At 49.8% G+C, this 26,943-nt stretch overlaps 1 protein-coding gene across 2 annotated transcripts; it reads left to right on the forward strand.

Moving 5' to 3' along the window:
- Positions 1-1,182: 1,182 nt before the first annotated feature.
- Positions 1,183-26,805, forward strand: LOC121836061 (huntingtin-interacting protein K-like). Of its 2 annotated transcripts, XM_042290717.1 has the most exons (4): positions 1,197-1,254; positions 1,344-1,509; positions 6,344-6,451; positions 26,665-26,805. In XM_042290717.1, the coding sequence occupies exons 2-4, from the start codon at positions 1,363-1,365 to the stop codon at positions 26,758-26,760; spliced, it is 351 nt and encodes a 116-aa protein (XP_042146651.1). In that variant the 5' UTR covers positions 1,197-1,254; positions 1,344-1,362; the 3' UTR covers positions 26,761-26,805. The 2 variants fall into 2 exon arrangements, with proteins under 2 accessions (XP_042146648.1, XP_042146651.1); XM_042290714.1 differs by having other exon boundaries at positions 1,183-1,509; positions 26,665-26,804.
- Positions 26,806-26,943: the final 138 nt, after the last annotated feature.

A 26,943-nucleotide genomic window follows, 5' to 3' on the forward strand; every position in this document is an offset into this window, starting at 1 on the left:
CAAGCACAGCTTTATTCTTTACCACATTAGCCTGTAGTTACTGTTAAAGCAACTGGTTTGTAATCGCACTCGTTATGTAAAACTGTCGCGTCTGTTCAGTTTTTTTTTGCATGGTTTATGAATAGCTGTTTTGAAATACCTTTACCGCGACTTTACTTCTACGTGTTTAGACTATGCTTGTTGATCTTGGGTTTATCATTGTTTATGCACATAGCTTGAAGGCTAACATTCAAACTGTTTGTACTACCGTGTATGTTCGATAATACCCGTCAGCATTGCAGATAATACCCGCATCATTGCATGTGCTGTTTGTAACGTTTTATAAATTGCACTATGTAGAGCGAAAATAAACATTTGCCTGCTTGAAATAACTCTTGTGTGAATAAATTACCTGTGATTGTCGTCCAGTGGTGCGCACGTCACAATAAAGCGAAAGCGCAACGCAAGCGGACGCGAGAACCGGGTACACAAAATGCCATGGGGGCCGCCATCTTGAAAAGCAAAACAATAAAAACGAAGCATAAAATGTGGTTAGTTACCCCATCCGTGTTGAGAGGGCGCTTTTACGAGTTTAAATAATTGTTTAAGGAACTTTCGCTCTTTTTAAATTATTAGGTTATCAATATAATTAATATTGTGTGAGTAATATGTAATGAGTTTAGTTCTACAATGTACTTTTATTCTCACAGGGCCCTCGATCACGTGGTTTGCGATTACCACAGGCTTATTCTACAGTGGGCAAACTGTATATGATAAACTGTGCTCTGAACCATAGAGTTATGCTCCGAACAGAAAAGCGCTAGTTTCGGATTGAGGTAAGTACCTTTTCTACAACTAAGATGGCGGCAGCATCAGTCTTCTATTTTGAATTGGAGACTGGGTTTGAGAAAAAGCATCAAAACGTAGAAGGGACAAAAAATAGACAGCACAGCGTCTCACATGCTGCATCCTCCCTCTAGCCCACCATATCCTAGGGTGCATCGAGTTCGTTTGAGTCACGGCGCACCAACCAGTTTTTGTCGGCTGCGTTTACCACTAGTTTGTGCTGTATAATATACACAGCCTAATATTCTCTTTAAACTATATCTAGTTTGTTTGGTTTTAAGACAAAGTATTTTAACAAGACATTATTTTATTTACGTTGTTCACTTTTATGCCGCTAGGGTCCACAAAGGTTGTTTCAAAAGAAAATACAACATGGCGGCCTTCTGAAGCGCAGCCAGCGTGTGGAGTACGGCGAAGAAGCACGCGCTTGTCAGGGATCTCTTCTCGAAGTTTTGCGAGTTTAGTGGGTCTAACTTGACCAAGTGTATTTATCGTGCCACTCTTGTGCGTAAATATAGGACCTGTCCAAATAGAAAAATGTCGGACGACATCGAGGACGCCGCGGGAGACGAGGAGCAGAAGCCGCTGAAAAAGGTCGCCAAGCATGATAGCGGCGCCGCTGACCTGGAGAAAGTCACGGATTATGCCGAGGACAAAGAAATTCGCTCCCAAGACATCATGTGTGTACGTAGAAACTTGCTTTCTAATCGCTTGAATCGTCCTTCGTAGTCTAGTGACTGTGAGCATGCCGCTGTGTAGACCGATGCCCTCGCTTTTTGTGAGGGTAACTCGGCGTTTGCCGATGCTCTATGCAGATCTGGCTGGTGGGCTGCTGAAAACCGTAATCTGTATAACCCGAAATTGATGGATGCTGTTGCAGAAAAATCAGACAATGACGTATCCGAGAAAAGGGGCTGGATGGACTTCTAGTTATTACGAGTAATCTATCCACTATTTAACCTTTGTCTAGAGAGTTTGTGCTAAGAATGCTTATGCAGGTTAATGAGAAAGTGACAAGAAGCAATGTAGTAGTTTTCCTTCCTGTGTGGGCTGAGGCGTCCACTTAGCGGGCCAGAAAAACACAAGAACATTCAACTACTGCTAATGTGGAGGTGTTTTAGAGTTTACACTTTTTCTCCCTCCTTTGTAACACCCACTCCAACACTGCCAATACACAGGAAGACGAAGGTGCCTCTCCTTGGATAACGACCTTTTCCTCTACATCAGGGGTTGGCGGCCCTAGGCTCGGGGGCCGCCTGCGGCCCGCGAGGCAATTTTATGTGGCCCCTGGCTCAAGTCAGTTTTGTTGTCAAATGGGGTTAGACAGGAACAAAGATCACTTCCAATTGGCAATGTCCAGCATCCCCATACTTATTGTAAAGTTCCAAAAGAATGCAAACCCATAATGAAGAGTTAAATGGCCAAAATATGGGGTGGGCTATCTTTAGAGATCCCACAGCAAAACTTTACAAAAACGTAAGGATAAACAGCCTGACACCGGCTACAAACAAGTGATGCAGGAACTGATACCGCAGTTCACGGTGCGATAAACACACAGGAATTCGCTACAAACTCCTGTGTCACGGTAAAGGATACCGCAGGTTGCAGACGCTGCAGATTCAAGTTTTATGGTGCTATAAACATGCGGGAATTCGCTACAAACTTGCCTGTCGCGGGAACCGATATTGCATGCACAGTTTGCAGGCAAAAACGCGGGAATCTGCTACAAACTCATATGTTACGGGAACAAATACCGCAGATTGCGAACGCAGCCGAATCATATTTTGCGACGCAATATATACTCAGGACCAACTCGCGCATTACGGGAATCGATATCACGCGCACAGGTCGTGGACAAAAACGCGGGACCCCGCTAGAAACTCTCATGTCACGGGAACGGATATCGCGGACGCAGCAGATTCACATTTCATGATGCATTATACACACAGGAACAACTCGCGTGTTACGGGAGCCGATATCGTGCATGCAGATAGCGGACAAAAATGTGGGAACCCGTTATGAACTGGCTTATCAGACGTACCGGTACAGCAGATCGCGCGGCAAATGCGATTCCCGTCGGACATGGCGTGACGTCCAAGAATGGGGGGGTGGGCAATGTTTCAGAATTTTTATGTTACAAATGTTTAGCCAGAAAAACCGGGTGGGTGATCTCTCAGGGGTGGTCATTTCTCAGAACTTTATGGTAGGCAGAGAACGACTTCACTTCCTTTTTGCTTTTCCTCCCCCCCCCCTTTGCAACGTTCGATATGGCCCTTCCATGTCAGCTTCATGACGACTCTCCTTGCCGATGCCAAGCTGTACAAATAACTCCTGCACAGATCTTGCTTAATGAAACGTTGGCTCTAATGCTTTTAAGTTCGAACAATGCAAAACTTGTTAACACAGCTTCAGTGAGAGTTTTAGCCCAGAGGCAGACGCTCTTTGTTCAATCTGGTCGCTTCATGGATACGTCATATGAACATAAAATGAGCGAAGAGCTGGGATTCGTTTCCGCTCCCCTAATGTCACGTTGTGGGCATCCAATGGAGGCAAACATCACAAGTCCCGAGCCCACTGCATGGCTCAGATAACCGATGAGATGACGGCTACACTGGGATGTATTTATGTACTATACTATGTTCACTCCAGAGCTGACAGGACTGTGGGAGCCACATGTTTGCTGGACCATTCAACTGACTACCTTTTATCACCTAACCCCTCCTTGCCATGGATATGGGAAAAGGTTAACGTTGTGGTGAACGATAGACGTGCGACTAGCCCAACCAGTGTGCAGCTTCTGCCACCCTGTTGTGGTAGGGGCAAATGGAGTATTGGGCTGTTCGGCTGAAGTTTTGCCACACTTACGCAGTGCCGCTCCTCCCCCTTGCAAGACGTGCCCATACTTGTTTGGAGCAGATGATGCAAGAGTCCATCACGGCTTGTCACGTCAGCCACTGGCTTTAGAAAACGGATGCGAAGGAAACGGGATGCTGAAAGATAAGGGACAGGGAACCTGGTATTTCTGTGTGGTTAACTGCCCAAACAGCCTCTTAGACACAAAGGAAGGTGTCGGCTATAAAGTTTTACTAATTTTCTGAGAGATGGTTTTAGACGAATAGCCAAGAAGCATGAACTGACTGCGCCAACGCCAGGGTAAATGACCATTTCCTCGTCATTTCGCATGAATTAGTAGTGCTAATATTCTTAATTGCCGCCTTAATAAATCTCTAGTTTCCCCCTGGCTGCTGACAAAATAAACCAGAATATGAAGTAACCCAATTAAAACAATGAGAACCAAGCCCACCCACCAACATTGTTTTCCGATGCTTACATTAGAAGGCATGTAAAAGTGTAAAAAGACGCCAGAGATAAAATGAGGCAGAGAATTGTAGTTAACATTGTGCACTGACTTGTATGCATTGTTTAAAAGAAATTGCCACTAGTGGCTATATGCTAGGTTTTTTTTATATATTTTTACTAAAACGATGTAGAACTTACCATACATCGAGCATAATTACTTTCCGAGGAACTCTAGAAAATGATCACTATGTAGACATTAGAATGTACCTGAATCTGAAAGTTAAATAATTGAACATTTAAATAAAAATCAGAGTTCATTACATTTCTAGCAGAAGTAATATGAAACCCTTTTCCTGTGCTTGGGTTTGAAATATATCATGTATAACTGCCTAACAACGAAAAAAGGAAAGAAAAAGATTTTCAGGCATAAAAAGTTATTTATATTCAACTGCAATTAGGCTCAGATTATCCTTTTTGGATCCAACACCTTACAGTGTCGTAGTGTGTACTAATGGTTGACTTTGTCATTCAACCCGTTCAGAGTACCTATTAACAAGCTAGTGGTAGTCATGTTCACGTCCTACTTCCATATTTTTAACGGCTTGCCTCATTGCTGTGGTCTGGCTGTGCAGGTCTCGTTATTGACCACACACATAATTTCAAACAGCTGCAGCATGCGTACAACAGTCAGTCATTCCAACTTGGGAAGTGCACTTGCCGGAGTTCAAGAAGCCTGTGTGACTGCGCAGCTGTATACGAAACGGCAATAGATGCATCTTCATCTGTGTCCGAATCGCTCTGACTTCCTGGAGCGAACGAAACCACGCAGAAAAGCAACATTTATCTTGAGGCAGATGTCGTAGACGGCACTCCCCTAAGCCTTCTTTGCAGACCTCTCGGGAAAAGGCCTGCATCCTTGACGACCATAGTGGGTGCATCCTCGGTCGAAGCTGCAACAAATTTCTGCAGCGGAACATTAACCCTTTTCAGCATTGTCGAGGAAGAGATTTTTATGTTACCACCACAGGTATTTTCAGTTAAGGCCGACTTACAGAATTAATTGTCTTCTGCCTGGAACAAACAGGTTCCCAGTTTCCTTCTCTCCATTCCCTCTCGCACACTTCCCTCCCCCTCTTTTCACAGGAGCGGGTCTCTGAGCTGCTCCCTGCAGAAAGGGCAAGGGTCTGCCCAGGGCCGTACCCAGAAAAAAATTTCGGGGGGGGGGGGGGTTTCGGGGACAACGGCGGCCATTTTGTCTTATTTCGCCTATGAATCATGTGCATCGGTGGCATATAATGGAGAGTTATAGCAAACCGAAGAACCGGTCCCGGTTTGGTATCCGGTAGCCGACCGGGACCACTGCGCGTGCGCAGAGGTGGAGATTAAAATCGGCTGGCTGCAAGTGCACCGACCAGGGCCGTACCCAGAAAAAAATTTCGGGGGGGGGGGGGGGGGGGGGGGGGGGGGTCGGAATTCCCTAACCCCCCCCCCCCCCCCCCCCCCTGGTTACGGCCCTGGGTCTGCCTCTTTCACAAATGGAAAGGAGGAATTGAAGGGGAATTTCCTCCTTTCTGACTACCCGTCGGCCTTTAACCGGAACCACGATCTGACGATTTGTAGCTTGACGTGAATGTTTGTAGATTCGTCGAGCACTAAACAGTGTGCTTTGGAGCTCTAGGTTCCCCCAGGGCCAGAGCTTAGCTGTGAAACACGGCACTCAACTGAATGTTGCGACAGCAGGAAATGACTGACTAGAAATTGGTGTTTCTTGTTGTTTTTTCACGAGCTCGTGTGGAGAGAGATGAAATTTAGAAACTGGCATTCACACCACCTGGGGAGCTGAATGAAACTCACATACTCTGGGGCAAGACTTGGGGCTCCCTTACAGTGATCATTTGGCTTTTATTTGTGCACCAAAGTTATGGCCTGCCGGTTGTTTTTAAGCACATGAAAGTTAGCATTATTGTCATTGCTCTTAGTAAAATCCCTGTTAAGTTTTGGAAGCCAAGCTTTCCGCACCTTCCAACAAATATGACTGAGAAAAAAATAAAGATTGGACCACTAACGAAAATATTGTGCTCATTTAAATAAAGGTTCAACGCTTGAAGGTTAGACAGTGTACCGTTTGAGCGTTAGTTGATACTGCTTCTCAGCCTAGAAGGGTGCAATCTATACGTAACCTAGCAATCACTAATGAACTTTGGTGTGTGCTTTTCAGGCGATGTCCCTTATCGGAGACAGGCATTCAAAAGAAACAGCAGAAAAGGCAGCCCGGCAAAAAGAACTGGCAAAGGTGGTCATAAAGAAAGAAGACGTCGAATTGATCGTAAGTGTTGTTCGAGGTGGGGTTTCCTGTCGCCCGTCCGAAGGCCCGAGGCTCAGGCTGACATCCATTCCCCATTTGCCATGGTCTCGTTGCCCGAAGCGAAGGTGGGACACAAATAAGCAGACTGAAAGTCTAGTTTATTTACATGGGTATAGGTAGTAGCAATAACCGAAAAAAACAGAGTGCAAACAAAGGGCAGCGGACAGGTCTTCATACTACCAAAGTCAGAATTCTGGTGCCGTTGTGCCATTGGTTGGTAAGCCTCACCCTTCTAAAGTGTGTCTTCATATTGTAACCCTCGTCTAAGCCTTAGACATGGCCGTTGGTCTTCTGAGAACGAAGGCGTCAAGTGAGAGATTGTCTTACTCGCAGAAGGCATAAACATGACACATGTCACACCCATGCAGGATTGTGTATATGCAGCCACCTCAGATGCCACTCAGCCCGTAATGTCAGTTTCCATTTGAACCGAGGGCCGAGAGAAATGCTACTTCTGTTACCAGGTCATGCAGGTTGAACGTGCCCAAAGGGTTAGAACCACACGTCAACCCAATCAGTGCTCATGACTTGTCGCCGTCCACACAAATTCAAGGGCGATTTCAACAGTAAGTTGTGACTGCACCTTCCTCATGCAAGTGGTGTCACTGTTCTCGGTTTAGAACTATGGAGTGTGCATTGAAACACATCAAGGAAAGGTGGTGATGTGTCTTGGAACAAGATACAGGGAAGAGGCTATGAATCAGCCCTTTGAATTAATTAGAATGCTTTAAGAAAGTATCTTAAAAGACTTCGAGAGTGAGGAAAACAGAAAAAAGGGGACACCCCCCCGCAGAATCCCCTTTCTCTTTTTTGCTCAGTCTCGAAGTTTTTCAAAAAGGAATTGTCACCAGCTCGCCCGTTGCTTGTATATTTTATCACTTACCTTCAACAATGTATGTTTTATAGTGGCACAGTTAGTTTGAGCACCTAATGTATCGAGTTTGTTCCAATCTCTGGCAGCCCTCAAACATTGTCATTAGAACCATTAGTCTAATGAAATGTACTTGCCTCTGACACCATCTATGGTGCTTAATTTCTAACAAGTTGAAGAAAATTGTGAATATGTGACAATGACTATTATTTGGGATAACTGTGACAGGCAGTTTTCATCCACACCTTTGGATGAAGCACGTGTTGCTCTTTCAAAAAAGCTTTTTTGACCGCTTGTCATTCTTTTTACTCTCACAGTGCATGCTGGGACTAATTTCTTGTGACATCTACAGTGCATTGAAATTTTCTTGAAAATTGGGGTGTGTCAGACTCAGTGGTGGTTGAAAGACATTTTATAATTTTATTATTTAAATTTACATATTGCAACACAATTGAATAGAGCCTGGCTTTGACCAGTTGCATTCATCTAATTTTTGCTCTTTTTTAGTGAATTCCAGCCACCTCTTTCACTTCTGTTTACCACTTGCATATGTCATATTTACATAATCTGTGGGCGTCCACTTACGTGAAGAACACTGCAAAGTAGAGCGCTCTCCAAAGCTTGCTATTTTGAGCTGCTACGTTAGGGACCGTTTAAAGACTATCGTCAGGCTCCGATGGAGAGGAGACAATTTCAGATCTGCAGCCACCCTGACTAATCTTAGAGCAATGTTATCTCATATACATGGGGTACTTGGACAGCTGGGTCAGACCTCTTTTAGGCCAGAAAAAATCAACTGACCTTTGCACATGCTAAACATGGCTCTCCTCTGGTGCTCCTCGTAGACTCAGACAAGGATCCTTTTTCTTTGATCTCATGCAAAAAGGTGTGGTGTATTCTGGCACAGAGGTACAGTCGGGGACAAGAGTCCCCAGGACGCTCGAGCTGCGACTGAAACGCATTGCTCTGCCATCTGCCGGTGGGTTGCCTGGTTTCGAGATCACACAAAAGTGCATGCGCGTCCTACTCTGCCTGCAAACATCTGTGTTTTCCCGCTCTTCCGCGGCGCGTCGCCTAACTCGGAATCGGGCGTGTGTTACCGCCTCGGGGATAGGGCTTACCGACATGGCACCTATAAAGCAAGGAGTCACGGCAGCTCAACTGAGCAATAAGCTCAACTGGTTAGAAAGCAAGCTGCGCTGACACGGCAAAATTTGGCGCAATGCCGCAGGCGGTATCTCCAGTTTCGGAATGTGTAGCAGACGCTCGTCAGCCGCAAGCGCTATCTCCGAGGCGGTAACACGCGCCCGATTCCGAGTTAGGCGCCGCGCCGCAGAAGAACGGGAAAACACACATGTTTGCAGGCAGAGTAGGATGCGCATGCACTTTTGTGTGATCTCGAAACCAGACAACCCACCGGCAGATAGCACAGCAATGCGTTTCAGTCGCAGCTCGCGCGTCCTGGGGATTTTTGTCCCCGACCGTACATAACTGCTAATAATCAGGATCTTGGGGGGGGGGGGGGGGGGGGGGGTTATGAAGGACTATGCCACGGCTCCACGATAGAGCTGGACGACGACGTGGAGCTCTGGCCCCATGCGCAGGCTGCGAGCTCTCGGGTGACCAAACCACCCATGGCAAACCGGGTGGTTTATGTAGAATAAGACCTTCGGGTTCTTACCAGTCTTGTACGGTGCTTCAGTGGCAATGACTGATGTGGATTTTTTCACGACGGAACCACATTAAATTGGGAAGCGAGCAGAGATGGCGTCATACCCACCTGAGTTTGATGAAACAACGAGCACCTGGAGCATGTACCGGATATGCCCGAAGGCTTATTTGAAGGCCATGGTGTTACGAATCCGGGGAAGTGCCGCGCCCTCCCGATATCGTCGCTCAGCAACAACATCGTTCGCATGCTGCAAGGGCGCTGCGAGTTGATGCCTGTCAACAGCCTGATCTACGAAAAAGTTGCGAGTTACTTTGAAGAATGCTATGATCCCCAAGTTAAAGAAATGGCTGCCAGCTACGCGTTTTTTATGCGAAAACAAGAGGAAGGAAAAGAATTTGTAGTTGATCTGCGGAGTCTTGCCAAAAATTGCAATTTTGGCGAGACCTTAAATTGCATGTTGCGGGACCGAATCATCCGTAGCATCCGGGATGACCAGGCATGTCGTTTCTTACTCGCACTTACGAAATGAGCCTGGAAGAAACGGAAGAACTCGCAATTTCATCAGAGACAGCCGGCAAGAACGCAACGAGCAACGAGGAAAAGAGATTCCATACACAGAGGTGGTGGTGTTCATTCCATCTAAAGTCGGCACAAAAATCGTCGATTTGCTAGGCAAGGTACTGGCGTAGTCTATCCTCGCGAGTTGTGTCGGAGATGCGACACCCACCATGCGGCAGACGAGTGCCAGCACCACAACTCCGCATTTCACAAGTATGCCAGGACCTGCCGCGGGAAGGTCGGAAGCTGCGCATGTTTGTGAACATTGGATCGCCGGTGAGCATGATTCTCGAGAACATTTTCAAGAGACGCTAGAAGTGATGGCCTGCATTGGAGAAGACTCCCGTTCGCTTGTCTTGCTTCCTGGGGCCTCTGCCGGTGCTCGGTAGAATTCCCACGAGCGTTGAACACAACCAAACGGTAGTGAGGAGCGTGTTGGTTGTCGTAGATTGCAGAGGACCCTCACCTTGTGGCTGTGGCATGATCCAAGCATTGAACTACACAAGTGTGTCTCTGCTGGAAGTGGGAATGTCCCCCCACATTAACGTGCTATGCAAAGATGCCTATGTGCACGATTTGCTAGAAGAGTTTTTGGGCATCTGAAAAAAGGGGCTGCTGTGACGGCCCACCCGTGAAGATATACAAGAAAGAAGCTCTCCTCCTCGGCATCTGTGAGGCGCACCCAGTGCCATACGCGTTATGTGAAAAGGTATCTGCAGAACTCAACCGTTCTGTACGGGGAGGTACAGAACGGTTGAGTTCTGCAGAACCCCACCGTTCTCTTCGAATCACATTTTGGTGTGGGCCACACTAGTGAGGCCAGTGGCAAAGAAGAAGAGTGAGATAAGACTGTGTGGCGATTTCGAGCTACCTGTACAGTCTGCTGCACACCTGGAGCACTATCCACTGCCGAAAATTGATGATGTCTTTGCGGAGCCGTGCATCAAAAAACGATACGTCGATGCTCCGGCGGGTGTTTTAATGGCTACGAGACAATGGCCTCGAGTCAAACCAAGCAAAATGCAGGTTCAGAGGGAAACAAGTGTCGTTTTTGGTACACAAGATAGATGCCATGGGTCTGCGCCCTCAACGAAACAACATCGAAACAGTGACGGCAGCGCCGAGACCGACGTCGGTGAACGAGCTGAAATCCTCCCTGGGGTTGGTCTTGTATTATGCCAAGTTTTTACCCAACCTGACAATGACCTTGGCTCTGCTATACCGGTTGTTGACAAAAGGAGCGCATTAGCAGTGGGGTGAAGGCCAGGAAAGGGTCGTCCAAGAGACCAGTCACGCCATGAACGAGGCGGATTTTCTTCTCCACTACGACTCTCCGAAGCAGCCGCGGCTGGAATGCGACGCTTCACCCCATGACCTCAGGGCGGTGCTCTCGCATTGCATCAGTGGAAGAAATCTCCCGATATCGTTGCGTTCAAGGATCCTGACATCGGCGGAACTGGAAAAGGAGGCCCCGGCCTTGGTCTTTGGAGTTTAGAAATTTCGAGTATATCTCTTCGGCAACTGCTTCACCCTGGTAACGGACCACGAGCCACTAACGGCGTTGTTTCATCCGAAGCGGCCAATTCACCAAATGGCGGCGGCCAGAATCTAAAGGTGGGCGCTACTTCACTCAGCGTACCAGTGTGACATCCACTATCGGAATGTACAGCAGAATGCTAATGCCGATGCACTTAGTTGTTTGCCATCGCAAGACGAGGATAACAGCAGTGCAGAGCTCATAGCATACGTGCTGTACACTCGGGACTTAGACAACCGGATCCTATTAGCCGAGCAGTTGGCAGCCCTGACCACCCAAGACAACGTCCCTTGGCAGGTGAAAGAACAGATCCAATGTGGTTGGCCACTGCATTTGGCTACGGATCAGCAGCCTTTTTTGACGTACTTCGCCTGCGGAAACGAGCTTACAGTGAGCCACGAACTCATCTACTGGGGTCATCGCATGGTTTTACCAGAGGCTGCAAAAGCATTCATACTGAAGGAGTAACACTATCGATACCCATCCCGGGATCACAGCAATGAAGAGTCTGTCCCAGACAGTTTTGTGGTACCCAGTTTAGATCAAGACATTGAGATACTTGTAAAGGACTGCCCGGAGTATGTGCAGTGTTAGCCAATTGCCGTGGCGCAGATCCCGTCAAGGTGGCCGGAGTCTAAGAAACGCTGGCGTCGCCTGCCCTATCGACGGAGACATGGTTTTTGTCCTGGTTGATTTGGAGAGAGTGGATTTGGGCTGTACCAATGTAGACGGCAACAGCGTGTACTACCATTGATGCCCTCAGGACAATCTTCGCTCGTCTCGGCCTGCCTGAAACCCTCTTATCAGACAATCGCCCCCAGTTTTCAAGTATGGCGATGGCTCGGTTTCTAGAACAAAGCCATGTGTGTCCTATGTCAACAGCACCGTATCACCCACAATCAAATGGGCTAGCGGAGCGGGCAGTTCATGCCCTTAAAGAAGGTCTGAAGTAAAACAAGCAAGACACACTGCCAAATTGCATTTCAAATTTTTATTATTTTGTTGCTGATCTACTTCAATCAAGACCAACAAGTCGCCGGCAGAGATGCTGCTGGGATTTCAACCGAGGACAAAACAAAGAGGCTACTTTCCAGGTGACAAATAGCCAGAGGATGGCGTGACCCTTTTATCGTCCCCATCCAACAAATCCTTGCTACTTGCTCCGGAAACGTACGCCTTGTCACATCATTATCAGCTCAGTCCCAGAGGGCTGCCGGGAACGGACGGTGGTACCTACGCAAGGGAGGCGAATGACCACACTGAATACGCCAGATGGGCAACAACGGTGGCACTGGGGTAGGCTGCAAAAGCGATACACTACAGAAGTGCCGCAATCGCAAGAACGGGACAGCCACACGCAACAGCCCGAGGGTCGAACAGAGGTTGACGAGCGCACGAGGCAGCCAACAACGGAAGACGGCAGCTCTCGTGACCGGTCGAAAGCGGAGCTGGCCGACTACTCAGCGGGGCCCTGACGGTCAATGCACAAGAGAAAGACTCCGGGTAGCTTGAATTTTGTAGGGGGAAGCAGATGTGTAGCCGGACTACACCACAGGCTCCACGGGTGAGCCAGACAATGACAAGGAGCTCTAGCCTGATGCCCGTGCCACGAGTTCTTGGGTGACCGAACTGGCCATGGCAAGCCAGGCGGCTTATGTAAATTAAAGCCTTCGAACATGTGTGGGGGGGGGGTGGGGGGGGGAAGAATACTTCTGAACGCAGCACACTCCTCTCACAGTGATCATGTCATCTCCTACAGATGCCTACTGTATTTAAGCCGAGTTTTATAAAAAGTGAAAGTCTTCTAGGCAGGAACACATCGGCACGATTCTCGGGTTTAATCCAAGACTGGTAGCTGCCTCCCGTGCCTGAGTTGGTCTAGCTAGCTGCTCGGTCACCCGAACCCATTTTTTCTAAACTCTATTCTCCTCAGCATTACATTAGACATTAACTGCACCTCCTATACTCTGTTTCATCTTAGATGTATTGCAACCAACGCTGTAAGCCATGTTAGCCAATGCAGCACTCTACACGCCATACGCTCTGCACGTTGCTCTTCCAAACCACAAAGTCAGGTGGCACCTTCCCTATGGATTGCCTGCGGTGGCTCTTAGTACTTATTGCAGTTCATCTCAAGTTGAAACGGAGTATGAGGGCTAAAAGTACCTAATCACTCCAACAAACAACTGGTCACAGATTCGCCGCATGCTTTGTGATTGCGCAGTAGCTCATGCCACCAAGATTAACATAGCATTTGTATCATGCTTTCGATACATACTGTTTGACGTAAACAATCTTCTTTTGGGGGGGGTGGGGGGGGGGGGGACAACATTATTGCGCATTTTAATAATGAAGAACTCAATGCATATTTCCAGGTTTTTGTGTTTCGTCATAAATGGTTACTATGTCTTTTTGAGATCTTGCAGCACTCTTTCATATCAGTTTATTATCTGACAAGGATGGATGCTTATTGGAGATGAGTGAGGAATGAAGAGAGAGTAAGAGATTCAATCACAAAAAGGAGTTGAATGACGTACGCAGCAGTCTCGACCCACGGTGCATCTTGTGTAGGGATGTCGCGAACCACCCCTAGTTCGATTTCGAAAGGTTTCGATGTTTGCGAAGCGAACTGCGGTTTGATTTCGAAAAATCCGATATTTTCGTACCGACCCAGGTTCGAATTCGAAAAATTTGCAACTTTCGATCACAGTGGAGTTTAGAATTCGAAAAGTTTGAAGCTTTCACGGTTTCTAAAATTTCGGATTCTAATATTTTGCATGTTTTTTTTTACTTCAGGTTCAATAAATTCGAAGATTTAGAAATTCTTTGGAAATAAAATTCGAAAACTTTGAATGCTTCAAATTTTTATAGACATGAAGTTCAAACAATTCGAAGATTTCGAATTTCTTTCTGCTTAAAGTTAGAAAAGTTCAAAGGTTTCGATTCTCTCTTAATGCTAAATTAGAAAAAAAAACTTTGAAGATTTTGAATTCCCTTCTAGTCCAAGTTTTCAAAGTTCGAAATCCGGTTTTCAAGTTCCTCCACAGTTTGTTTCAAATAACGTTTTCACGACTCACTGGCTTTCACAAAATCAAGTTTAGAAAAGTTAGGGTGTGATATCTAGATTCTGCGAAGTTGGTCAGGCAATTAAATGAGACGACGAGTGACCCATATGTGCTGGAATATTTGCCAGTGCAGAGTGACGTGTGACCATGGATCAGCAATTCTGACCGCCAGTCCGGGGGGGGGGGGGTGGTCTTTAACCTGCATCACGCAGTAGTGTTCACACGAACACACTGTTTTACGAGACACATCCAGTTCGAAACGGCCAGGGACGAGCAGGAGGTTGAGGCTCAGAAAAACCTTGAAGCGACCTGGCAAACTACTTCGCCACCCCTTGCACGCTGGTAGTAATTCGATCGAACGCCGCCCGAGTGACGCTGGCATATAGTAAGTTAAGTTTGTAATTGTCCTGGAGGTTTATTTTCTGGGACGGAGGAATCGCCTCGCAAAAAGCCGAGACACAACTTGAGGTTGAGGAGCGTTCTACCATACAAGTGGCATCGTAAGAGGAAAAACGGGGGGTAAGAGGGTAGCGGGGGGGGCTTCAGTTCCTTTTTTCCCCTTTCAGATATTTCGGACTGTTAAAGAAAACAATACGGGGAAAAAGGGCGCGGTCGAGCTTATTTTAATCTGAAATTATTTATGCATATGTATAGCTACTGTCGCTCTTCACCGCATAAAAGATTGCATAGATGGTCATTGTTAGAAACTCGTTGTCAGAAGGCACTACTTGTCATATGCTTAGTGGTTCGGAAGTTCAAAGCTATGTCTTTTCGACCTAAATACCTCTGCCAATAGTAAAAAAAAAAAAAAAAAAGAAGAAATTTGGGGATAAAAAGTTGGAGAAAAAAAAAAAACTCAAGAATTCGCCGGAAGTGTTCTATTCTTGCATATTCAGAGGTTCAGAACTTCGAAACAAGTTTCTTTTACCAAAATGTGTACAGGCTAAAAGAAACACGTCCCAGGAACGTGAAGCGAAAAAAAAAATGTTTTCTTTTACCTAATGACGTGCTGAACTTGAACACTATTAGAAATCTTCTGCCATGAGCTAATTTATTCCTTAGCGTGAAAAAACAATAAATACATTATTTTGTATTCTGCAGATGGCAATGATATGTACTGTCTGTGGTGTTAATTTAAATGCGATACCTCAAACAACTTAGACAAAGATAAATATCAAGTTTAGGGCATAATTGCATGTAGATACATGTTTGGACATTTCTTCGAAACTTACGTTGAATAACAATAATCACATCTCAAGACGGCACTTACCTAGACTATACATAGATCATTCTTAAGAAGGTATAACATCTTTACCACAAATCACTTCGGCTACAGTGAGCTTCAAATCTGGCACAAACGATAATCGTCAAAAACCCGTCGTCCTTCCTCGCCCCTTCGGGAATTTATTTCTTTAAACTAAATAAGCATGCCAGAGCATTGAAACAAACGGCATTGCCTTTCGTAAGGAACACAGCACCGCGTGTAAATGTGCGAGAAAAAAAAAATTACGAATGTACCTCACTACTATGGCGCACCGTGAATTCACGAGGGCGCCCATCAAACCATTCGGCCAATCTTGGCCGCGACACGATCACATGGTCGTGTTGCCGCGGGGTCGATCGGGATCTCGAATTCGGCTCCCGACGCGCCGCTTTCTCTCCTAGCCACTGGAGGGCGCTGCAGGCGCCCCCGTGGCAGGCGAGGAGAAACCTCCTCGCCCATCGATAGATATACTCGGTGGGGCAGGGGGCGAGAGGCCTCTAAGAACTCCGGACGAGACCGAGACGCAGGCAGGCAAGTGGGTGGCGACCGGATCTAGGATATCGCGGGACGCGAGGCCTAAGGCCTTCTTTGTGTTTAGCTTTAGCCTGAACGTGCATTTGTAAATAATTGTGTAATGTAGCTTGTATTTGTAGTTTAGATTGAGTGTTTTGTAGGGTTGTGTTTTATTGTACGAATAAACGGGGAGCGGAATCCCGCTCCCGTGAAAGAACCAGGCTGGACTCGGTTTGTTGACGGACCACGTGGGAAATGGCGAATCGGCGGCGGTACGCGATTTCCTACAAATGGCGCATCAACGTTGGGGCAGGCGAGCCGTAATTACGGTCGCAACGTCCGTCGACGACACTGCGTGGAAGTTCACGCGGGGCGGTCCCCCTGGTTGGCGAGTTTATACCGCGGCACTGCGAAAGTGTGAAGGGTACGTCCAAACAACTGTTCGAGATGGCCACGGGTAATTTCGCCCTCACGGATTTAATGTTTTTGGCCGACGTCGCTACATCGACGGGGCTGGCGGAGCGGAACGGCGCGGCGATGACCGCAGCGCCGAGTCCGGACACGCCGACGGTAGCGCCGGTCGTGTCTATGCCGCAAAGCACGGAGATGTCCCGTGAATCCACGGCGTTGGTTGCGGCGTTCGCTCAGGCCTTACAGAGCATGCAGAGGCAAACGCCGCCGCCAAGAACCCTCATCCGCATTCCGGTGCCGGAGTACAGCGGACACAGCGATCGAGCTCTGAGCGCGACCGACTTCTTGCTGGAAATCCAGCGATATCGGAAGGCTACCGGCCTGACAGAGAAGGAGACGCTAGGCAGAGTTCTGCCGGTGGCTCTTGTAGGCCCAGCAGCCAGGTGGCATCGCCTTGTGGGCGAGTCAGCCGGAACACTCGACGAGTTCACGGCCCTCTTCCGACAAGAATTCTTGCCGGCAGACTACCTGCCAAGAATGCGCAGGGAACTGGAGGAAAGAACGCAGGCTCCCGCTGAGCCCTTCGGAGAGTACTTGCGGGCAATGCAGGAACTCCTGCAGATCGCCGATCCGAATGCTACGAACCAGGAGCAGGTCGAGCGGGTGGTGAGGCAGGCGCATCCCACCTTCTCGCGGTATCTGCGTGGGCGCCCATTCGGAAGTCTGAGTGAGCTAGCACAGGAGGCGCGCAGGGTTCAGGCCGACATACTGGCGGAGCGCAGGTACCACCTTCCCCCAGCACCAATCGACACGCTCGAACCCCGATGCGCGTGGCAGGGGCCGGTGCCACGTGGGTATCGACGGGGGGAGGCCGCAATGGCGGAGGCCAGCGGGGAGCCGAGCGGGAATCCCTGGGAGCTCACGGATGACGCCTTGGAGCCAGGATCGCGCCGAGGAGGGAGCGCGGCCGTCCACGCGACGGAATTCCGTCCGACCGGCGCACCACGGATCGCCGCAGCCCAGGAGCAGGCTGCCGCCGACCCGCTGCCACAAAGGGGTGAGCGCATCGGACGTCCCACTGGGGAGAATCCTATCCCAGGTTGGCGAGGCCGCTGCTTTCGGTGCCACGAAATCGGGCACTATAGGCGCGACTGCACAAGGGAGATTCCGGGAAACGGAGGAGGCCGCCGATAAAGTTATCGGCGGCGAAACAGACCAACGAGCGGGTCCCCGACACCCCTTCGACCGTGTGCGTGCCGACGGCGTATCGAGTCGGAGCAGCGACAAGCACCGCGGCCCCATTTATTTCCCTGACGGTGGCGGGAAAGGAGTTCGCAGCTCTTCTGGATAGCGGGGCTAGTGCGTCGCTAATTGGGGACGAGGTCCTCAGGCATCTCCAACAGAAGTCCGTTCGGGTGAGGCATGGGGAGACCACTTTCCAGTTGGCTTGTGGGTCGACGACTTCGAGGGGAGCAGTGCGTCTCGTGGTACGTTGGAATCAACGCGCGCAGAGACAGCGGTTCGTCCATTTGGCCGGGCTGACAGTGCCCATCATTCTGGGACGGGATTTCCTGGCCCACACTGGCATCATCATTGACGTGGCAAGTGGCGGGTACCGAGAGGGGGCATATGCACCCCTTTCAAGTTTCCGAGAGCGCTCCATGGGGGCCATGGCGGCAGCGCTGGGAAAAGCGACAGAACAGGAAAGAACCGACCGCGACGACGCCATGCCCATGAGTCACCCAACTCCGAGCTCCGCCGTGCACTGCGACGAAATGGGCCACCCGTTGACCAATGCCGATGGACTGTCCGGACCAGAGCGAGAGAGGTTGGCGGCTTTGCTGCAAAACTTTGACGAAATGTTCACCGAACAGCCGGGCTGCACTAAGCAGGTGCAACATCGCATTGAAACTGGGGACGCACGCCCTTGGAAGTCCAATCCGCGTCCTGTGAGCCTGGCGAAGCGAAAAGCGATAGATGCCGCAGTCGATGAGCTCCTGAAGTCGGGAATCATTCGCCGGTCATCAGGACCGTGGGGATTCCCGGTGGTTTTGGTGCCCAAGAAGAACGGAACATCGAGACTCTGCGTTGATTATCGGCGCTTGAACGCGGTGACCGTAAAAGATGCGTATCCATTTCCGAGCATCGAAGAAATCATCTCGAATCTGGGGAAGGCGAAGTATTTCACTACCCTCGACGCAAGCAAAGGCTACCTCCAAGTGGAGATGAGCCCGGGCGACGAAAGCAAAACGGCATTCGTGTGTCACCGAGGCTTGTTCGAGTTCACTCGGATGCCGTTCGGATTAACAGGTGCACCGATGACATTTCAGCGGTTGATCGACGGGGTGCTCGGAGATGCCAAGTGGCAGCACGCGCTCGCGTACCTGGACGACATCATTGTGTACTCGGAAACTTTCGAGGACCACCTTCGTCACCTCGAGGACGTGTTGCGCAAACTACGAATCGCCGGCCTCACACTAAACCCGACTAAAGCCCAAATTGGAGCTTCTGAAATCAGCTTGTTGGGATACCGGATCGAGAGAGGAAAAGTTTCCCCCGACGCGGACAAGTTGCGGGCGATCTTGGAGTTCCCAGTCCCTACCGATGTCGGGGGAGTGCGCCGTTTTCTCGGCATGATAGGATACTACCGAGCCTACATCCCGAACTGCGCCGCCATGCAGGCACCCCTCACGCAGTTGCTGAGGAAAGCTGCTCCCTGGAGCTGGGAGGCGCCGCAGGAGGAGGCGTTCCTCCAGCTGACCGAGGCCTTGGCGCGTACAGCATCCCTCAAACTGCCAGACCTGAATAGGCCCTTCACGATCCAGACGGACGCCAGCGACCAGGGACTCGGCGCGGTGCTCCTGCAGGAGACAGAGGGAGAGATCCGCCCGGTGGCATTTGCCAGCCGGGCGCTGAACCCGGCGGAGAAGAACTACACGGTGAGTGAGCGCGAATGCCTCGCCATCATTTTTGCTCTTAAGAAGTTCGATCATTATGTCGAGGGGACGGAATTCACGATCGAGACGGACCATATGGCCCTCGCGTGGCTCTCCCGAATCAAGGAACCCGCCGGAAGACTGGCGCGCTGGGCCTTGACACTGCAGAAGTACGAGTACCGAATTCGGTACCGGAAGGGCACCACAAATGTGGTGGCCGACGCGCTCTCCCGCGCACCCGTGGATCCCCCACCGCGCGAGGCAGCAGACTACGGAGGCGGGGCCATCCCCCGGGAGACGGGAAATCCCGCCTCGCGCTCCGCTCCCCACTGTGGCGGCGTCGCGCAGCTGGCTGAGGCGATTACCTCACTGGGACCGGCGTTCAACCGAACGGAACTGTACGAAGCACAGCAGAGCGATTCGTTTTGTCGCGCTATCTTCGACCGGCTCAGGCAAGAGATGGATCCTGACCAGACGGGCGAAAAGACGCTCCGGCACTCCGGAACACCGAGAGGGCCAAGTGCCACCGCCCAGGGGTCAGACATTGAAGCAGGTGAGCTGGAGTCTTACCTGATCGATGGGGACGGCGTCCTGCTGCGCTACTTCCCGGAAGAGAGCGATTCAAGTGAGTCGTTCAAGACCGTGATTCCCCGCGATCTCAGGGTGGCAGCGCTGCGTCACTACCACGATGCGGACGGTCATGGCAGTGCACCGAAGTCGTGGCATAAGCTGCGCCGTTTCGCTACCTGGCCGGGCATGAAGGGGCAGCTGTGCCGTTATGTCCGTAGCTGCGCAGTGTGCCAAGAGCGCAAGCCCAGGGGCGGCAGACCACCCGGCCTGCTCGAGCCCATCGTGAGTACGCGGCCATGGGAGATCGCGGCCTGCGACTTAATGGGACCCCTGCCGCGGTCAAGCGGAGGCTATCAACATGTGTTGGTAGTAACTTGCCACTTCACCGGGTTCGTCGAGATGTTTCCAATGCGGAAGGTGACAGCCAAGGGAGTCCTGAGCAGGCTGTCCGAGGTCTGGTGTCGCTACGGGTTCCCCGAGAGACTGGTGAGTGACAACGCCTCGATATTTTGCTCGAAAGTCTTCGCGGCAACCTGCCAGGCCCTCGGGATTAAGCATTGTAAGACTTCGTGTTACCATCCCCAAGCAAATGTGACCGAGCGGCGGAACCGCGACATCAAGCCGCTGCTCGGGGCGTATGCTCGAAAGCAGCGGGACTGGGATCTGCATTTGGATTCGATTTCGTTTGCATTGCGGTCCAACCTCAACCGCAGCACTGGGTTCACGCCCGCGCTTTTGAACTTCGGCAGAGAACTCTCTACGCCGACCGATGCGGTTCTTCGCCCGCGACAGAGCGCGGCCAGAGCGGTGCCCTCGTACGAGGATTTCGCGACGCGCACAAGAGAGCGACTGTCGCGGGCGCTGGACGCCGCCCGCGGAAACAGGGCTCGCGCGCGGGCGGAGCAGAAGAACACCTATGACAAAGCGCACCGCGATGCGCAGTTCGAGGTGGGCGACACCGTTCTGCGGCGAAGTCACGTGCAGAGCGATGCGAGTAAGTTCTTCTCGGCGGCGTTGGCCCCCAAGTGGGTTGGCCCCTTTGTCATCGATTCCAAGAAGTCTCGACTGACATACACGCTGAGGGACCAGAATTCTGATCTCGTCCGCGGGACAGTTCACATCGGCGAACTGAAACCCTTTTTCCCCAGGGAAGGGGATGAGCCGGTCAAGCGGCCGCAAAGGGGCATTCGCGGGCGCCAACGATCTCAGGAGTTCCTGGGACCACCGCGGCACAGCTACAACACGCGTAGCCGGAGGCAACCCGATGGGATCGGAACCTCGTAGAGTGCGTGGCCCGGGAAAGGGAAGAAGAGGGGGGACGATCCGAAATCGGCGTTCCGTAACCCGGGAAAGGGAAGAAGAGGGGGAGCGATCCGAAATCGGCGTTCCCGGCATTGTGTTTTTGTTTTTCTTTGTGGGTGGGGGAGGGGTGTCTCGGAACCCTCAGTGTTAGTTTTTGTTTCTTGTTTTTGCTGTGGAATGTTTTTCTTTTTTTTTTTGTTTGTGCGGCGTTGCTGTTGGTGTTGGGGTACTGCTCCCTCGCTGGGCGCGCGCCTTGGACTTTTCCCAGCTTGTGCGTCATCGGCCCTGCGGCTGCTGCTTCGAGACGCAACGTGGTGTGCACCAAATGGTCCTCTCTGGGAGAGGATGAAAGGAGGAGTCGCCGTTTGGACAAACACCAGCCTGGGCTGAACTCCTCGTCTTCGGGCAGCGTATTCCCCGGCCGGAACCACAGCTCGGGGAGCCTCGTTGGACGTCCGCGACGCCACACAGGACGCCGGGGTGCAGTTCTCAGTGACACTGGACTTCCAGCCCCGCATCGTTCCGGGAGTGCGGTCGCAGCTGGGTCGCAACCACAGTCCCTCTCCGGTGCACCACTCTGTGGAGGGGCCAGTCTCATGGTGGTTAGGCACACTGCTCAAGGACCCCGTTGCCCCAAAGGCCGCCGCCAAGCCCAAGTCGACACAGTCTACTGCGAGGTGTGTGGTGGCCGCGCACCCCAGGTCTCGGGCGAACTGATGGACCTCAGTGAGGACGACCCATGGGACCAGCGGTGTGTGTGTGCGTGTGGGGGGTCTCCAGGCCAAACCAAGCGACGGTGTTCCCAGCAGCCTAGCCGTACGTCTGAATTCCGGCGTACTTCGATTTTTAGGAGAGGGGAGTATGGCGCACCGTGAATTCACGAGGGCGCCCATCAAACCATTCGGCCAATCTTGGCCGCGACACGATCACATGGTCGTGTTGCCGCGGGGTCGATCGGGATCTCGAATTCGGCTCCCGACGCGCCGCTTTCTCTCCTAGCCACTGGAGGGCGCTGCAGGCGCCCCCGTGGCAGGCGAGGAGAAACCTCCTCGCCCATCGATAGATATACTCGGTGGGGCAGGGGGCGAGAGGCCTCTAAGAACTCCGGACGAGACCGAGACGCAGGCAGGCAAGTGGGTGGCGACCGGATCTAGGATATCGCGGGACGCGAGGCCTAAGGCCTTCTTTGTGTTTAGCTTTAGCCTGAACGTGCATTTGTAAATAATTGTGTAATGTAGCTTGTATTTGTAGTTTAGATTGAGTGTTTTGTAGGGTTGTGTTTTATTGTACGAATAAACGGGGAGCGGAATCCCGCTCCCGTGAAAGAACCAGGCTGGACTCGGTTTGTTGACGGACCACGTGGGAAATGGCGAATCGGCGGCGGTACGCGATTTCCTACACTACTTGAATTCAAATGAAACCGTCCGCTAATCTTTCGAAGTTCGACGAACGTCGAACTTTTACCCTAAAAGTTCGAAGTTCGTCGAACTTCTGACTTTTCAGGAATCGAAAGTTCGAAACGTTTTGAATTCTCTCGATAACTAAGTTCGAAATTCATTGAATTTTTTGGTCAGTCAAGTTCGGAAGTTCGACAAGCATCGAACTTTGCAGCGCAATAAGTTCTAAAGTTCGAAAAAGATTGAATTTTTTAGCGTAATAAGTTCGACGGTTCGAAAAGCGTCGAATTTCTTAGCTTAAAAATTTCTAAAATTCGACTTGTGTCGAATTTTACGATGTAGACAATTCCAAAAATCGAAATCTTTCGAACCTTTCAAACCGCTTGATTCAATCATCGAAACTTCGATTCGAAAAAAGTTTGCGGCATCCTAATCTTGTGTGCATACCGCAACCTTTTGTAGCTTCTGTGTTCTGTGCGAACTGCACACAATATGGACCCTGAATTGAAGCGTCAGCTTCTTGGCCGCTGCGCGGAAAATTTGTTTTGTGACATGTTTGTTCCAATTAGGCTGTACAAAAGAAACTTTTTTTTCTTTGCAGTTACCTTTTAATACACAGTACGGGTTCTTTCGCTCGGTCTCCTTGCGCCGTCCGGGTTGCCAGGTCCGGATGGGGTGACGGACTTCGTTGTGGGAAGCTGGGCGGGTCTTGCGTTTAGACAAAGTTGCTTCCCTTGGCCGTCAACGACTAATTCGGTTGAACTTGGGAATTACTTTCAATAAACAATTTAATACTTTGTAGTGAATAGAAATACAGAGAGAAATAGTACTGCAGAATGATAACTTTCCCTGCACGGGGTTGGGAAAGAGGTGGTCGGATGTTAGTCTATCCAAGCTCGGGAGTTGGCTGGCTCCTGGGATTACGCCCCGATTACAGGGACAAAAGTTCCTCGGAATCCCACAAGCTGACTCGATTACGGAGTGACAGCTCTCAAGCCTCAGCCCGAACTAAACTCACTTGTTGAGTTTCCTATCAAAGTCATTCGTTGGTTTGTCCCCTTTTAGTGGACCGGCGAATCCTCGATGCGTCATGAGACAGGCGTTTCCCGCTGCCAACCAATCGGCTCACTTTCTCGCCACGTGGCAATTGCTTATACTCCCGGGTGGGAACCCACGGTCTGCGTACATCTCGCAGTCAAAGGTCGGGCTGGTTCGGATGCAAGCAAAACCATTTCTCGCAGAGTGAACAACCGACCCCAGTGTGGATAGCTCAGACAAAGTGAGCCATCCCGTAATTCATTCCGCCATATGCGGTCTGACGTTGCCGTTATGCCGTGACCCCCCCCCCACACTTGGGCGAGAAAGACTAAACCGATGTAAACGCGCCGTGTAAACCGCGCCGGCCAGAGCCACTGCGTTCTGGTGGTGGTGGTATTATAACTTTATTTTCCGGGCCCGGAATGTACGCTCAGACTCTCTCGGCAGAAAACGCGCGTTCCAAACCTCGCATCGCAAAGTACGCTTGTCTGTCGAGGTCGCCCACCAGGGAAAGTGTTTACACCAACGCTTTCTTCCCAGCCTAATCTCCCTGGTGCTTGCGGCCCACCCGCGGAGCCCTTGTCGATCCTTACATACACCTTTTTTTTGAAGGAAAAACATAGTTTTCTAGGAATAAATTTCTATTTTCATGAAAACTGGCTAGAGGTCTTCTCTATCCAGCCAGAAACAGCCGTAAGGCATAACAAAATTTTTGTGCAGCATCCAGTAAGGGTAACTACAATGTATACAACTGAAAGTAGTATATTTTCTATGAAATACAAAAGAAAATGCTTTGTTACCCATGCCTTGAAAAAAAAAAATCATGATTGCCAAGCAATAACTTTCTGCAGGAGCACTCCCCAGCTGAGGAAGTAGGATTGAGCCAGTCACTCTCGATACCAGAGTTTTTGCAACACTGGAGCACATTTTAAGCCGTTGATCGGTTGTACTGTTCCCTTTTCATATTGACTGTACAGCCACTTCCATCCATTTATTCTCGTCGTTTGCAACTTTATCTTAGAAGTTCTCTAGTTCCCTACTGCCAGCTCATTTTCACCGCTCGCTTTTCCAACTGATCGGACGGGCTCGCCAGCTGGAAACTCAACGAACCGACAACTGAAGTCCGGCTGAATTTGCACGAACAGTGAGCAGAACGTCAGGCACGGTTGGCAAATTGTGATCCGCAACTGCGTTAATGCGTGGACTAGTTGGACTAGGATAAGCTGCAGGAGTGTTTCCGATTTGGTTAGCTCGCAGGGCATCCTAGGACTCGGTGAGTAGTCGAGTTAAAGCATTCGTGTTTGTCCAGTGCACCTCGCCGGACTGTGTTAGGCAACGTAGTAAATGCGGCGCCACAGCCCCAATATCTGGGAGAGAGGAGCCCAAGATGGAATGGAAAGAAGTTCACAGAATAGATTTCTGCTTGGCAGAATGAGCTGTTTGCACGTCGGCCTAACAGCAATAAATGTTTGTGTTTTATTTCCACTAATTCGGTTCCTCGGTGTAGTAGCAATGTGGGTCAAACGTTCAGTTCCAGATACAGGTGCGAACGTTCCTACCATAGCAATGAATTTAAGAAATTATTTCCACCAAGATCCTCGTAGATAGACAGCAATGCGTCGAACAACTTTAGCCTAAGTTGCGCCTCCTTTGCGGAGCCGTTTTAATAACCACAGCGCCGTCCGTCTTCATCCGAGCATCTCGGAGAATCTGGAGTCGTTTGGTTGGGCCAATTGACTGCATTCACCGGGCTGCTAACTGAACCGAGCGTACGTTGCATAGCACCAATGTCGTCGCAAGCAGACTTGCTGTTTTCAGTTTTGTTTTGTCCTGGGGACTTGATTTCGTCTAATTTGTTGTGTTAGTGAAACTTCGATGTCGAGTGCAACTTTCCTTTAGTGATGGACCGAATCTGCCAAAGTTGAGATTCGGCAAAGTTCGGCACATGCCAAAACTTCTGAAAGAAAGTTTGGCAAAGATTTGGCGAATGCCTGCGCACGCGCAAGAACGTGACGGGGCCGTGGATTGCAAATGGACGCTGTGCGGTCGTGCGGTTACGATCGTACAGTGTAGTACAACCGGCAGTTATGGCGAGGTATGGAGTAGGCAACACGGCAACTGTGCATTTGTGAGCCTTTGCGAGTGTGGTTCTCTTCAATATTTTCTGCCTCAAGAGCAAGATCGACCAGTAATTTACGCAGTCCACTGCACAAGTGACAGTACAACAACCACAGCCACCAGTACACCAACCACGTGAAAACCTGCAACTCTCTCAGAAGGCACGATATGCCCCATGTGAAAAGGGGGTTGTATATCATATTCCCTTATAGTGTGGTAAGTGTTACATTGGCCAAACCGGCAGATGTATTAATGACAGGACAAGGGAACACGCAGCATCTCTAAAAGGCACAACAGCAGGTCATCTACCAGCCCATTGCCGCAACTGTGAATGCAGTGCAGAGTTCAGCAGCGTCACCGTCATTGCAAAACACAAGAACCAGTATGCACAAGAGATTCTCGAAACCATGGTCATAGAAGAAAACGAAGCAGTGTGCATCAGCGAGCCTTCAATCAAGCTCAATACCAAAGAAAAACAGTATCTGCAGTGTTTTATGCCCCGGTGAAGTGTAGGTGATTCAAATTTAAGTTAGGTTTTACAATATAAGTTGTGTGTTTTTATGTGGCTTCTAAAACAAAAAAGGAAAAAGCAGAAAGTCAGGGCTCAAAAAGAGGAATAAGTTGGGCTAGTTGGTAAATGAAATGGTAAAACAGAGTTAAAAGGACAAAGCACAGAAGAAAGAGATGTAGAGATACATAGCACTGTGTATCTACATGTCTTCCTTGTGTCCTTCGTCTTTTTAGTGCTCTTTTACCATTTTATAGGATTTTCTAACTGTCCGAGGCACCTTGATATGTTGCTAGTCACAATAATTACAAGAATGACGTGATCCTGTTCCAGTGCAAAGGCATGGTCCGCCACTTTTGTAATTAATACAGACTGAAATTTACTTGTTGAATTAATAACTGTATTGCATTTCAGGTTCAAGAGATGGAAATCCCTCGCCACCTTGCAGAACTCAAGCTGCGTGAGCACCAAGGCAATGTTGTCGACGCCCTCATAGAGCTTACCAACTGACAGACTAGTATAAGTAAATTAAAGCCGCAATTGTTCCTTGGTAACGTCTTTGTCAAGAAACCATCATTCACACCCAATCAAGTTACTTCCATCCAAAGAATCCTAAGCGCAGAAATGACGAGTATTCCTACGTAGCTATTTTTATTATGGACCACAGCTCCTGTCTCAACGGATGTGCATAGA

Source organism: Ixodes scapularis, unplaced genomic scaffold, assembly GCF_016920785.2.
Source record: "Ixodes scapularis isolate PalLabHiFi unplaced genomic scaffold, ASM1692078v2 PGA_scaffold0__279_contigs__length_252992795, whole genome shotgun sequence".
NCBI classification, from domain to species: Eukaryota; Metazoa; Arthropoda; class Arachnida; order Ixodida; family Ixodidae; genus Ixodes; species Ixodes scapularis.

Coding starts and splice junctions, on each gene's coding strand:
- LOC121836061 (XM_042290714.1), top strand. CDS start 1,363: ATGTCGGACGACATCGAGGACGCCGCGGGAGACGAGGAGCAGAAGCCG. Junction 1,510..6,343: donor GCTCCCAAGACATCATGTGT/GTACGTAGAAAC, acceptor TGTGCTTTTCAG/GCGATGTCCCTTATCGGAGA. Junction 6,452..26,664: donor AAGAAGACGTCGAATTGATC/GTAAGTGTTGTT, acceptor ATTGCATTTCAG/GTTCAAGAGATGGAAATCCC.